Here is a 14485-nt window from a genome sequence, read left to right on the forward strand (position 1 = left end):
TAAAATAATTGGTAAAAAAACATAAAAGTCTGGAAAACAAGAAAGGAAGGAACAAAGTACAGGGTGAAAGGTAGGAAAGAGTAGCAAATATGATAGATATTAATCCAACTATATCAATAATCACTTTGAACATCGATGACATAAATACACCCATTAAAAAACAGAGATTATTAGAGTGAATTAAAAACAAGACTGAGTTGGTGGTTTTTTTGTTTTGTCTACAGGAAACCCTTTAAACATACATATATAGCTTAAAGGTAAAGAGATGGCAAAAGATATACCATGTTAACACTAATCAAAAGAAAGCTGGAGTAGCTGCTGTATTAGCACACTGCAGAGCAAAGAAGTTATCAGTGACAAAGGGGTCATGACAGAATGACAAAGGAGTCAGTTTTCCAAGAAGACAAAACCATTTTAAGGTGTATAAGCCCCACAACAGGGAATCAAAATACATGAGGCAAAAACTGATAGAACTGCATGGAGATATTTAAATCCACTATTATAGCTGTAGACTTAACACCTGATCAGCAGAAATGGAAGATCCTGAAGACAGAAAGCCACCAAGGACATAGTTGACCTCAACAATACCACCAGTCAACCAAAGATAATGGACATCTGTAGGCTACTTCATCTAACAACAGCAGAATACATATTCTTCTCATGTTCATATTCAATAAGATAGGCCAAATTCTGGCCATAGCATGTATTTTCATGAATTTTAAAAAGTAGAAATCACACAATGTCTGCTGTCAGACCACAACAAAATTAAACTAGAAGTCAATTACAAAAAGATAACTGTAAAATTCAAAATACTTGGGGATTAAACAAAAGAATTCTAAATAACGTGCATCAACAAAAAATCTCAAGAGAAACTTAAAAATATGTTCAACTAAATGAGAATGAAAATAAAAATGAAAACACAATTTAACAAATTTTATGGGATAAGGTGAAAGCATAGAGGAAAATGTATAGCATTAAAAGCATTTATTAGAAAAAAGAAAAGAAAGATCTAAAATTGACCATCTACACTTCCACTTCAGGAAACTAGAAAAAGGGAAACTGGAAGAGTAAGCTGGGCACTATAGTCAGAATGGCAATTACCAAGAATACAAGCAACAATAAATGTTGCAGGAAGTAGGGGGAAAGGTACACTCAAGCATTGCAGGTGGGACTGCAAATTGGTGCAACCACTTTGGAAAGCAGTGTGGAGACTTCTTTAAAAACTTGGAATGGAACCATCATTTGACTCAATTATCCTACTCCTTGGCTTATACCCAAAGAACTTAAAATCAGCATACTACACTGATGCAGCCACATCAATGTTTATAGCAGCTCAATTCACAATAGCTAAACTATGGAACCAACCTAGGTGCCGTTCAACAGGTGAATGGGTAAAGAAAATGTGTTATATGTGCACATGGACTATTACCATATGGATTCAGCCATAAAGGAGAATGAAATTATGTCATTTGCTGACAAATGGATGGAACTAGAGACCATTATGCTAAGTGAAATAAGCCAATCCTAAAAAACCAAAGGCTGAATGTACTTTCTGATATGTAGATGCTAACTGACAATAAAGGGGGCCAGTAGCGGGGGGATTAGAGGTTCACTGGATTAGACAAAGGGGAACAAAGGGAAGGGAGAAGGTATGGGAATAGGGAACATAGTAGAATGAATCAATTACACGACCAATGTAACTTCACATCATGTTCAACCACAAGAATGGGAAGTTATACTCCATGTATGTATGAAATATCAAAATACATTCTACTGTCATGTATAACTAAAAAAAACCCAAAAAATTAAAGATTAAGCTGGGAGTAAGCAAAGAAAGAAAAAATATCAACAAAACTAGAAGCTAGTACTTTGGAAAAATCAATAAAAGTAATGAATCTGTAGCCAGAACAAATAAAACAGTGGGGTATACGCAAATTAACAACTTCAGAAATAAAAGGGGGTTATCACTATCAATCCCATCAATATCAAAGGATAAACAAGTGATTAGAAAGGCAAAGACCTTAACTTTTCGTAAAAATCAGCTTAAAGTGCACCATAGACTTAATTGTAGAAGGAAAACTATAGCCAGGCACGGTGGCGCATGCCTGTAATCCCAGCAGCTTGGGAGGCTGAAACAGGAGGATCAGGAGTTCAAAGCCAGCCTCAGCAACTTATCGAGACCCTAAGCAACTCAACCCTATCTCTAAATAAAATACAAAGAAAGGCTGGGATGCGGCTCAGTGGTAAACACCCCTGGGTTCAATCCCAGTACCGAAAAAGAAAACATGCTCGAAATCACATGTCATTAGAAAATTACAAATTAAATAATAATAAATATCACTGTTGGAAAAAACTCAAAATACTGAAACATGAAATGTCAGCAAGGATGTGGAGCAACAAAGACCTACTCATTACTGATGGGAATGCAAAATGGTACAGACCCTTTGAAAGATAGTTCGGCAGTTGCTTACAAAACTAAACATTCTTATCATATGATTCAATAATCATACTTTTTAGTATTTCTCCAAATGAGTTCAAAACTTATGTCCACTAAAATACCTGCATGTGAATGTTTACAGCAGTTTTGTTCCTAACTTCCCAAACTTGGAAGAAACCAAGATACATTTGGTAGGTGAATGGAGAAATAAATAAATAGTGGTACTTCTAGACAATTAACTATTATTCTGGAGTTAAAAAAAAAACTCTCAAGCCAGGAAAAGATATGGAGGAACCCTAAATATCTGTTACTGAGTCATATTAGTCTATTTTCCATTGGGGTAACAAAAACACCTGAGGCTAGATAATATACAAAGGAAAAGAGATTTTTTAGCTCACAGTTTTGAAGATTTGCTCAGCTATGATGAGGGCCACCTTGGCTCTGTCACAATGATAACATTGTGAAGGGGGCACATATAAGGGGAGGATCACATGGCAAGAAAGGAAGCCAGAGGGTGATCTGGGGTCAGGCTTGCTCTTTTATAACAACTCACTCTTGTGAGAATTAACTCTGTCCTGGAAACCAGCATTATCTCTGGCAAGGGCAGGACCTGCAATCACCTAACCACCTCCCACTAGACCCCAACCCTAAAGGTCATCACCTCTCAATACTGCCACACTAGGGACCAAGCCCCCAATATGTGAACTTTTGGGGGACAAGCCACATCCAAATCATGACATAAATGAAAGAAACAAATTTCAAAAGGCTCTATGCTGTGTGATTCCAACTATGTGATATTCTGGAAAAGGCAAAACTATGCAGAAAGTAAAAAGATCAGTTGTTGCAAAGGTTGTGGGGGAGGGAAGATAAATATGTGTAACACAGAGGGTTTTTAGTGCCGGGAAATAATTCTAAATGAGGCTGTGATGAAGAATACATGTCATTATGCATTTGTCAAAGCCCATGGGATGTATAATACCAAAAGCGAAGAAGTCTTAATGTAGACTATGGACTTCGGGGGATAACGATGTGTCAATGTATGTTTGACATTTGCAACAAACAGACTCCTCCCATCCCAGAGCTGGAGAGAGGAGGTGGCTGTTCATATGTGGAGGGGTGGGAAGTAGATGAGAAATCCTATTCTGCTCATTTTCATTGTGAACCTAAAACTGTTGCTAAAATTCACTTTAAAAAAAAAAAAGGAAAGAAATGGGGCCGGGGTTGTAGCTCAGTGGTCGAGTACTTGCCTAGTATGCATAAGGCACTGGGTTCGATCCTCAGCACCACACAAATATAAAATAAAGATATTGTGTCCACCTAAAATTCAAAAATACTTAAAAGGCTCTTGTTCTTATTAAAAAAGAGAGAGAGAAAGAAAAGTACAGAATGATCAAGTAGGGTTAATCCCAGGAATACAGGATGGTTAATAATAGAAAAATATGTCAATGTAATTTATCACATTAATACCCAAAAAAAATGATATGCTATTACCAGATGTAGAAGATATATTTAGTTAAAAAAGCCTTTAGGGAGCTGGGAGTGTAGCTCAGCAGCAGTGTACTTGCCTGTCATGTACAAGGCCCTGGGTTCAGATCTTAGCACCATAAACCAAGCAAAACCATCAATTGTAAATTAACAGGATTTTTTGTAAAAATAAAAGCTCTTTAAAAACTAATACAACAGACACTAGTATGGCAATATGTAAATCAATGGAAGTGTAACTGATGTGATTCTGTAATCTGTATACGGGGTAAAAATGGGAGTTCATAACCCACTTGAATCAAAGTGTGAAATATGATATATCAAGAACTATGTAATGTTTTGAACAACCAACAATAAAAAATAAAACTAGTAAAAAAAATAAAAATAAAAACTAATGAATAAAACATTTTAGCTTTTTAAAAGATTCTCTACCAAAAGCTTGAGGATACCTCGTCTTGATGAAGAGATAAAGGCATACCTGTAATCCCAGCTGCTTGGGAAGCTGAGACAGGAGGTTGCACGTTCAAGGACAGTCAGGGCAACATAGTGAGACCCTGTCTCAAATAACAAAGCTGGGATGGGGGTGTGGCTCAGTGGTAGAGCACTTACCTGGCATGTATGAGACACGGGGTTAGATTCTCAGCACTGCATATAAATAAATAAATAAATAAATAAATAAAGGTCCATCAACAGCTAAAAAAAAAAAAAATTGAAAAAATAACAAAGGGCTTGGGATATAGCTCAGTGGTAAAGTGCTTACCTAGGTTGTACAAGGCCTTGGATTAAATCCCAGTATTACCAAAAAAGAAAAATAAGAGGTACAAGCACATTCTCTTTAAAATTAGCAACAACATAAAAACAAAGAAGGAAACGAGATTTAATAGGAGGGTTTGAAGGAAGTGATATCTTAAGTGTGCAGCTAATAAGATTATTTACATCACCCTGATTCCGAAACCAGAAAAAGACACTTCAAAGAAAGAAAACTACAGACCAATATCTCTAATGAACCTTGATGCAAAAATCCTCAATAAAATTCTGGCAAATCGGATTCAAATACATATCAAAAAAATTATACACCATGATCAAGTAGGATTCATCCCTGGGATGCAAGGCTGGTTCAATATACGGAAATCAATAAATGTTATTCACCACATCAATAGACTTAAAAATAAGAACCATATGATCATCTCGATAGATGCAGAAAAAGCATTCAACAAAGTACAGCATCCCTTTATGTTCAAAACTCTAGAAAAATTAGGGATAACTGGATCATACCTCAACATTGTAAAAGCAATCTATGATAAGCCACAGGCCAGCATCATTCTGAATGGAGAAAAATTGAAGGCATTCCCTCTAAAATCTGGTACAAGACAGGGATGCCCTCTCTCACCACTTCTGTTCAACATAGTCCTCGAAACACTGGCCAGAGCAATTAGGCAGACGAAAGAAATTAAAGGCATAAAAATAGGAAAAGAAGAACTTAAATTATCACTATTTGCAGTTGATATGATTCTATACCTAGCAGACCCAAAAGGGTCTACAAAGAAGCTATTAGAGCTAATAAATGAATTCAGCAAAGTGGCAGGATATAAGATCAACACGCATAAATCAAAGGCATTCCTGTATATCAGCGACAAATCCTCTGAAACGGAAATGAGGACAACTACTCCATTCACAATATCCCCCCCAAAAATAAAATACTTGGGAATCAACCTAACAAAAGAGGTGAAAGATTTATACAATGAAAATTACAGAACCCTAAAGAAAGACATAGAAGAAGACCTTAGAAGATGGAAAAATATACCCTGCTCATGGATAGGCAGAACTAACATCATCAAAATGGCGATATTACCAAAAGTTCTCTATAAGTTCAATGCAATGCCAATCAAAATCCCAACAGCATATCTTGTAGAAATAGATAAAAGAATCATGAAATTCATATGGAATAATAAAAGACCCAGAATAGCAAAAACAATGCTAAGCAGGAAGTGTGAATCAGGCGGTATAGCGATACCAGACTTCAAACTATACTACAGAGCAATAGTAACAAAAACAGCATGGTACTGGTACCAAAACAGGCGGGTGGACCAATGGTACAGAATAGAGGACACAGCAACCAATCCACAAAACTACAACTATCTTATATTTGATAAAGGGGCTAAAAGCATGCAATGGAGGAAGGATAGCATCTTCAACAAATGGTGCTGGGAAAACTGGAAATCCATTTGCATCAAAATGAATCTGAATCCCTATCTCTCGCCATGCACAAAAGTTAACTCAAAATGGATCAAGGAGCTTGATATTAAATCAGAGACATGGCATCTGATAGAAGAAAAAGTTGGTTATGATCTACACGCTGTGGGATCGGGCTCCAAATTCCTCAATAGGACACCCATAGCGCTAGAGTTAACAACTAGAATCAACAAATGGGACTTACTCAAACTAAAAAGTTTTTTCTCAGCAAAAGAAACAATAAGAGAGATAAACAGGGAGCCTACATCCTGGGAACAAATCTTTACTCCACACACTTCAGATAGAGCCCTAATAACCAGAATATACAAAGAACTCAAAAAATTAGACAATAAGATAACAAATAACCCAGTCAATAAATGGGCCAAGGACCTGAACAGACACTTCTCAGAGGAGGACATACAATCAATCAACAAGTACATGAAAAAATGCTCACCATCGCTAGCAGTCAGAGAAATGCAAATCAAAACTACCCTAAGATACCATCTCACTCCAGTAAGATTGGCAGCCATTAGGAAGTCAAACAACAATAAGTGCTGGAGAGGATGCGGGGAAAAGGGCACTCTTGTTCATTGCTGGTGGGACTGCAAATTGGTGCAGCCAATTTGGAAAGCAGTATGGAGATTTCTCGGAAAGCTGGAAACCATTTCTCGGAAACCATTTGACCCAGCTATTCCCCTTCTCGGTCTATTCCCTAAAGCCCTAATAAGAGCATGCTACAGGGACACTGCTACATCGATGTTCATAGCAGCTCAATTCACGATAGCAAGACTGTGGAACCAGCCTAGATGCCCTTCAATAGATGAATGGATAAAAAAAAATGTGGCATTTATACACTATGGAGTATTACTCTGCATTAAAAAATGACAAAATCATAGAATTTGGAGGGAAATGGATGGCATTAGAGCAGATTATGCTAAGTGAAGCTAGTCAATCATTAAAAAACAAATACCAAATGACTCCATTGATATAAGGGGAGTAAACAAGGACAGGGTAGGGACGAAGTGCTTGAGAAGAAGATTTACATTAAACAGGGATGAGAGGTGGGAGGGAAAGGGAGTGAGAAGGGAAATTGCATGGAAATGGAAGGCGATCCTCAGGGTTATACAAAATGACATATAAGAGGAAAGGAGGGGCAAGACAAGATAATACAAATGGAAGAAATGATTTACAGTAGAAGGGGTAGAGAGAGAAAAGGGGAGGGGAGGGGAGGGGAGGGGGGATAGTAGAGAATAGGACAGACAGCAGAATACATCAGACACTAGAAAGGCAATATGTCAATCAATGGAAGGGTAACTGATGTGATTCAGCAATCTGTATATGGGGTATAATTGGGAGTTCATAACCCACTTGAATCAAACCGTGTAATATGATGTATTAAGAACTATGTAATGTTATGAACGACCAATAAAAAAAAAAGATTATTTACATGTAACATTCAGCAAGGCCAGGAAACAAATTATTAACGCTAATTAGAGAGTGTAGCAAGTTTGCCAGAAATAAGAATAACACACACAAGTCATTAATAGTAGAATAAGTAATGGAAAATTAAATGTCACTTAAATAACAAACTAAAAGTATAAAGTGTCTAGGAATTAAGCTAATGAAGAATATACAAACACTTTAAGAAGGAATTTTTAGGGCTGGGATTGTGGCTCAGTGGTAGAGCTCTTGTCTAGCATGCGTGAGGCACTGGGTTCGATCCTGGCACCACATAAGAATAAACAAGGGTGTTGTGTCCATCTACAACTAAAAAAAAAAAAAAAAAAAAAAAAAAATTAAAAAAAAGAAGGAGTTTTTAAAACTCCATTAAAAGATATCAAAGAAAGGCAGGGTATGGTATCCTGAGCCTAGAGTCCCAGCTACATGGGTGGTAGGGACGAGGGAATCAGGAGTTCAAGGCCACCCTGGGCAACACACGGACAACAGAGTAAGACCATATCTAAACACACACACACACACAACACACACACACATCAGAGGAGATCTGAATAACTTCATCAAAATAGCATATTTATGAATGGGATGATTTAATATTTTAATAGTATCAAGTATCCCTAAGTTAAACTATAACTTAGTGTTTGATAAGTATAGGATGCCAAATATTTGGAAAAATTAACTCACTGTGTGGATTAATAATAAAGTAGAGCTGGGCTATAGCTCAATTGTAGAGCACCAATCTAGAATGCACAAGGCCCTGGGTTCAATCCCCAGCACTGCAAAGTAAATAAATATGATAATAATAATAATAATAATAATAAATATATTCCCTTTAAAAATATAACCCCTTGGCCCAGCAGCTCAGGAGGCTGAGACAGGAGGATTATGAGTTCAAATCCAGCCTCAGCAACTGCAAGGTACTAAGCAACTCAGTGAGACCCTGTCTCTAAATAAAATACAAAACAGGGGTGGGGATGTGGCTCAGTGGTCAAGTACCCCTGAGTTCAATCCCTGCTACCATAAAATAAATAAATAAATAACCCCTTGGATGGATTTGAACTAAAAGTCTCAATGTAAAAAGATAAAACTAAAAAAAAAAAAATAAAAATAAAAATATAAATAAAAGCCAAGAGGACAAAACATAACTGAGTATATTCATGACTGTAGAGGGGAGGATTTTATAAATAAGACTCAAAATGCCCAAACCATGGATAAATTTACCAACATCAATGTAGCTATATATGTGGGACAAACACATGATAAAGTTATCAGAAAATTAACAGACTGGAGTAAAAGTGTTGAAAACCGATAAATGAATAATACTTAGAACATAAAAGCTATTTCTGCCAATCAGAGAAAACAGGAAACTCAACAGAAAAAAATGAGTGACATTTATGAATAGGCAGTTAAAGAAGGACAAAGTTGAACAGTGAGTAATTGGTGAAGAAAAGCTCAGCTTCACAAAAAATCAGAAAAATGAAAAGAACACCATCAAGTATTATTTCACACATTTCAAATTGGCAAAAATTAGGAAATCCAAATATCAAGGGCTGATGGAAGAATGAGAACCCTCATGTTAATCTTGTTGGAGCATCAAATGACTATATATATATATATATGTTTGTGGAGCTGGGAGTCAAATCCAGGGCCTTTGTACATGCCAGGCAAGTGCACTACCACTGAGCTAAATCCCCAACTCAACTGGCTATTTTACAGATTGACCTCAGTTCACTTAGTATTAAGTGAAATTGTATGTGAATTAACTCTACAGCTGTGCACAAATATCCAGAAATGCACAGCTGCACAAGAGGTCATGTAAGAGATCGTTTCCTGCATCCCTGTCTGTACTGGCCAAGAGCAGGAAGGAACCTCCATCTGGTCACTTGGAGACTGGACAAGGAAAGGGTTTAGGCAGCTGTTTGAAGGAAAGAGCTGGATTTCCATATAGCAGCATAATAGATATGTCCCAGTGAAAACAAGTTAGAAAAAGCCTTAGATGAAAGAGCTCTCAATAATCTAATACGTTCATGAAAACACAACACACAAGCACAAATCCACACTAATTTTCAAGGACACATCTAGAATCATATGGTATTATATTCCCTAGAATAGGCACTTGGGGCACACAGGAGTGGAAAGACGAATGAAGCACAAGGAGGATAATAACTCTACATATAATTCCACGCCATCTTTGCAAGAGCTGGCAGTGCTAATTCTCCAGAGTCTGAGAAGTAGAGAGACCCTAAATCTGCGGTGCTGAAGTCCTTAAAGAGAGATTGGGCAGGGCGTGGTGGCCTGTAATGCACAAGCCTGTAACCCCAGCAGCTCAGGAGACTGAGGCAGGAGCATCAAGAGTTCAAAGCCAGCAACTTAGCAAGGCCCTAAGCAACTTAGCAAGACTTTGTTCAAAATAAAATATAAAAGGAGCTGGGGTTGTGGCTCACTGGTTGAGTGCCCCTGAGTTCAATCCCTGGTACTCCCCCCGCAAAAAGAGCAAGAGATTGGTTCTTCCTAAAACTTGGCTGGGATGAGCTGTTGTGTTTTTCTACCTTTATCTATTCTGATTTTGTCCCGCCTCTTTTTCCCCTCTAAAGGATTGCTGGCTCCTCACCAGGTCTCTGCATATTCGGAGGATGTAGGTGGCATTGTGGTGACCTGGCAGGCCCCCGAGAAAGCTGCCTCAGCCGTTCAGCAGTACGTGGTGGAATGGAGGGCGCTCCATCTCTTGGGCAGCACACAACCTCCTCCAAGCTGGCTGTGGGTGCCCCCCTACAATATGTCAGCTCTGATTTCAGGTACTGAATTGTTCACTTTCACCTTAGCAAGCTACCAAGTTCACATTTGTTTGGGGAAGCTGCAGACCAGGATCCAGAACCTTGCCTTCAAATGACATGATAACCCAGGATGACAATGGATAGTGACAACCTAAGTCCATGAAGAAAGCACCGCAGAATACACCACCAGAATCATAAAAGGTCAATGTGTTGACTAAAAAAAACTGATATTTATGGAAAAATCGTACCCCTAGCACAGTGCCTAAGAAGATGAATGTACTTGAACCCAAAGATTATGCTAAGAGCTAAGCTGACCTGTCAGTGTGATAGGTACTTTTACCTTTGAATTTTTTTTTTTTTTTTTTTTTTTTGGTAGAAAAAGGAAAGAGAAGGTTTATTGCTTTGCTAGCAAAGGAGAAACACAGGGACTCCTATCCCAAATGCTGTGATTCTGCCCATCAGCAGGAACCGTGGGTTTTTGAAGAGGTGATTCAAAGGCTACACTCCACATGTTTTCTGTTGGAGTTAAAATCCACTTGTTAATTTGGGAGACAGTCATTTCCGAGATCTTCTGGTACTATCCCCAAAATCTGGATTATTTCATTCCTAGGATGGGTGAGTGCTCAAGGACAGATAACTCTGTCTAGGATGGGGAAGAAATTCCTTTGGGAAATTTGTTCAACTCAAAACAATCATGCAGATGAACAGTCTTTATTTTGAATCCATCATACAGATGAGAAAGGGGATCTTTCATTTCCTATTCTGCTACTTATCATTGCTGTGATAATAAATCCAGAATTGTCTGTATGATAACGGGTGTCCCTATTCCTCAAGTTCTGAATGTGTCAGTGGTTAGAATCAAGTGAGAGAAAACATCTGAAAATACATTTACATGTTTGAACAGAACTTGGTTAATTAGTTATTTCAAGCACAGCCTAGTGATTCTAAGTTCTGGGTCTGCAGCTACACTACCTGGGTCTGAGTCCTGGCTCATGTCACAAATAGCTTGTGTGATCTAGGGCAAATTACTTAACTTGTGTGCCTCAGTTTCCTCATCTGAAAAATGAGCACGGTATTACTTCATTGGATTGCTGTGAGAGCTAACTGAATTAACATGGAAAATGTTTTGAATGGGGCCCAACATACATTAAGTACACAATAATTTAGTTATCATAATGTTATTATTAAATGTTCAGACCTAAGAGTTTAATAGGTCTGCAGGCTCTAGATCCCATATTTTCATTGCACCATGACAATCATTACACCTGTCCAGGAGGATGTTGTACACCCTTCTTAAGGACCCAAGATTTGTATGATAAAATAAACAGGGCACAGAGTATAATGATACATGAGCTGGTCCTTAACTGTGTGCCCCTTTTATAGTCTGGCTGCCTAAACTTCTAGTAGGTTAAGTTTTAATCATCACCCTTAAAGAGAACACTGCATATATAACCTAGCAAACTTCCAAAGAAAGGTGAGCAAGTCATTGGGAGACTAAAACTTCAAATCCATTTAGCCTATAGAAGAGAATTCTAGGTATGTGGGTGGGTGGGGGGAAGGGGCTGGTTGATGGTATGGCTGTTGCTTCTTTTAAACAAGTATGGGCATAAAATTGGGGTGCCTGTAGTCTCAGTTACTCAGGTGGCTGAGCAAGGAGGACCACTAGAGCCCAGGAGTTGGAGGCTAAACTAGACACCATGGTGAGGCCCTGTCTCAAAAAAACAAAAAAAAAGTGTGTTTCTTTTGCTGTCCCTGGAGAACAAGCCTAAATCCCAAATGGAAATTAAAAGAAGACAGGTATCAATTTTGAGAAGCAACTTTGATGGTCTCTAATAGGACAATCAATTACCTCTCAAGGCATCATCCCAAGTTTTTGCAGTAGAACCAATTCTCTTTCAGGACTGTTCTGCCTGTCAAATCAGACAGAACTGTGGATAGAAAAAGCATTCACTGAACTGTGAAATTGTAAGCTAGTATTACAAACTATATCAGGACTCATCATGGTGGACAGTTTGAACCATTTGCCCCATAGTTCCTTCTTTGGAAATCCTCTGATTCTTTACAAACACCATGAAATAGATGACAATACAGAATGTTTTATGCACTTAGTAAGATAAGTGTTGTTAAGCTCTTTAGAATTATGCACTTGAACAAAATTAACATACTAATGAGCAAAATGACTTTATTAAAATAGTTTTGCTGCTTGGAAACACTTGTTTAGCTATCAGTGTATGTCGATGTTAGATTCTAGAAATATACACTTGAAATATTAAGTAATTTATACTTGCCATGAATTTTAACGGGCCTTCTCCAGTCGGTAAGATCCCCCATTGCCAGTGGTCGCACACCAAAACCTGTTCCCAGTTTCTGACTGGGGCCAAAGTTGAGTGTTCAGAATACGATCTGATGCCTAGATTGTAGGTTGGTGGGGCCAAAGCTGGGTGAAAATGCTTCTGACCATGTGAACATTCCTTTTACAAATATACACCAGTACAGTGCCTGGAAATGGGGGCCGGGCTGGTCTTACATCTAGATGAATTGGTTCCCTCTTCTGCCTGCTCCCATCTCACTTCCTTCTCTCTCACACTTGAGAGGTGAAATTAGCTTTCTGCAGAAAAACCACTTAAGAGATGGCTTTTAAACATGGACTGGGGCCTTTGCTCAAGGGCACCAGGTGTGTATGTATGTGTGGAAGTGGTGGGGCCACACTGTAGCAAGGAAATTAAAAGAAAACGGGGGGGGGGGGACTAAATGAAGGTCTTAGGAGTAGGGACTTTTTCCAAGGTTCTTAAAATGTGGGGCAGATGTGATTAGGGAACTTTCATACAGAATCAGTCAGAAAAATTGAACAGAACCAGGGAACAAGCCTTGCTGGAGTTCTACTGTCTTTGGAAATGGTAACACAGCTGAGTTATGGAGCCCCATGTTTTCCCTCCTCCACTAAGGGTGGCCCATTCACAGGAAGAAACCCACAACATCTGATATGGCAGTTCCCAAGGCTGCTGCTCTGACTCAGCATGGAACCTAGAACCTAGTGAGCTCTTCTGGAATTACCAGATCTCCATCTGGCATATTCACTGGCACCTTCCATGACTAAAGGTAGAACAGCCAGGTACTGGGAGCAGAAAGCCACACCAGAACCTTCCCAGATGAAATATGATTCCATATCCTCTGTGGCCCTTTGAACCTCTTAGTCTGGATGCCACCCACAGATAATCTTTGGATTATGGGACTAGGGCTGTCGAGGGTTCTTTTCTCCATTTCGTTTGGTTCACAAATTGGAATTGGAAATCGCCCATGGCGTGCTTTCCAATTTGTGATCTCTTCTGACAGGACTGGTTGCTTTGTGTGCTGCCTACTTACTGGAACATTTAGGAACAATGGATTTTTATAAAAACACATCCAATTTAGTAAATTATTCTATCATGTAGAATTCCTCTGCTCCCCCAAAGAAGACCTTGAACTTCAATCAATTGTCAGTGTAAGGAACTCTAGCAATCTGTCAGCAGAGCATTAAACAATATTGGAGAGTTCTTACTTTGACCTCCTGCTACTATAGTTAGTTACCTAGCAGGGATTATCTCTCTTTTTCCTTTCAAATTTCATTTGGAATTTGAAGATATATCATGGGCAGAATATATGGGGGCAAGGGTTTTTTGTTTGTTTGTTTCTTGTTTTTTTTTTTTTTTTTTTTTACAGGCAGCAGAACTCTTGAGATTAGTGGAAATAGGAGTTTGGGGATGGAAGAGGAACTTGCCAATAAGCTTCATGACTGACAATAAAGGGCAGTGTGGCTCTTTAAAAGCTGGGAAGGAGCATTAGCATTCCTGGGACTCATCCAAATCTCCAGGCTGTGAAGCAACTTGGAGACCTAAGTGGAACAAGGGAGGGGAGGCCAGGCAGGAGCAAGGGGTCGGGTTGCACTGAGAGTGCCCTGGTTAGTCATCCCCACTGTGCCATCTGGAGCCACCCTCTCAGATCCTGATAAGCATCGTGGCATTAGAAAAGCTACTCAGGTGCTGTGCCTGCAAAATGCCAGCCCCACTTTCTTGTAAACAACAAATGATTTCTTTGTAGAAGTCAGAGGTTTTTTTTCCTTCAA

General features: G+C 38.7%; 1 protein-coding gene across 3 annotated transcripts in view; it reads left to right on the forward strand.

The window, feature by feature from the left end:
• Il12rb2 (interleukin 12 receptor subunit beta 2) overlaps positions 1-14485 on the forward strand; it is a 76825-nt gene that overhangs the window by 42812 nt on the left and 19528 nt on the right. For all 3 annotated transcript variants that reach the window (XM_026408986.2, XM_026408992.2, XM_026409001.2), the window contains exon 9: positions 10204-10404. In XM_026408986.2, coding sequence (XP_026264771.2) covers positions 10204-10404 — 201 coding nt within the window. The remainder of the gene's footprint in view (positions 1-10203; positions 10405-14485) is intronic.

Source organism: Urocitellus parryii, chromosome 11 (assembly GCF_045843805.1).
Source record: "Urocitellus parryii isolate mUroPar1 chromosome 11, mUroPar1.hap1, whole genome shotgun sequence".
NCBI lineage: Eukaryota > Metazoa > Chordata > Mammalia > Rodentia > Sciuridae > Urocitellus > Urocitellus parryii.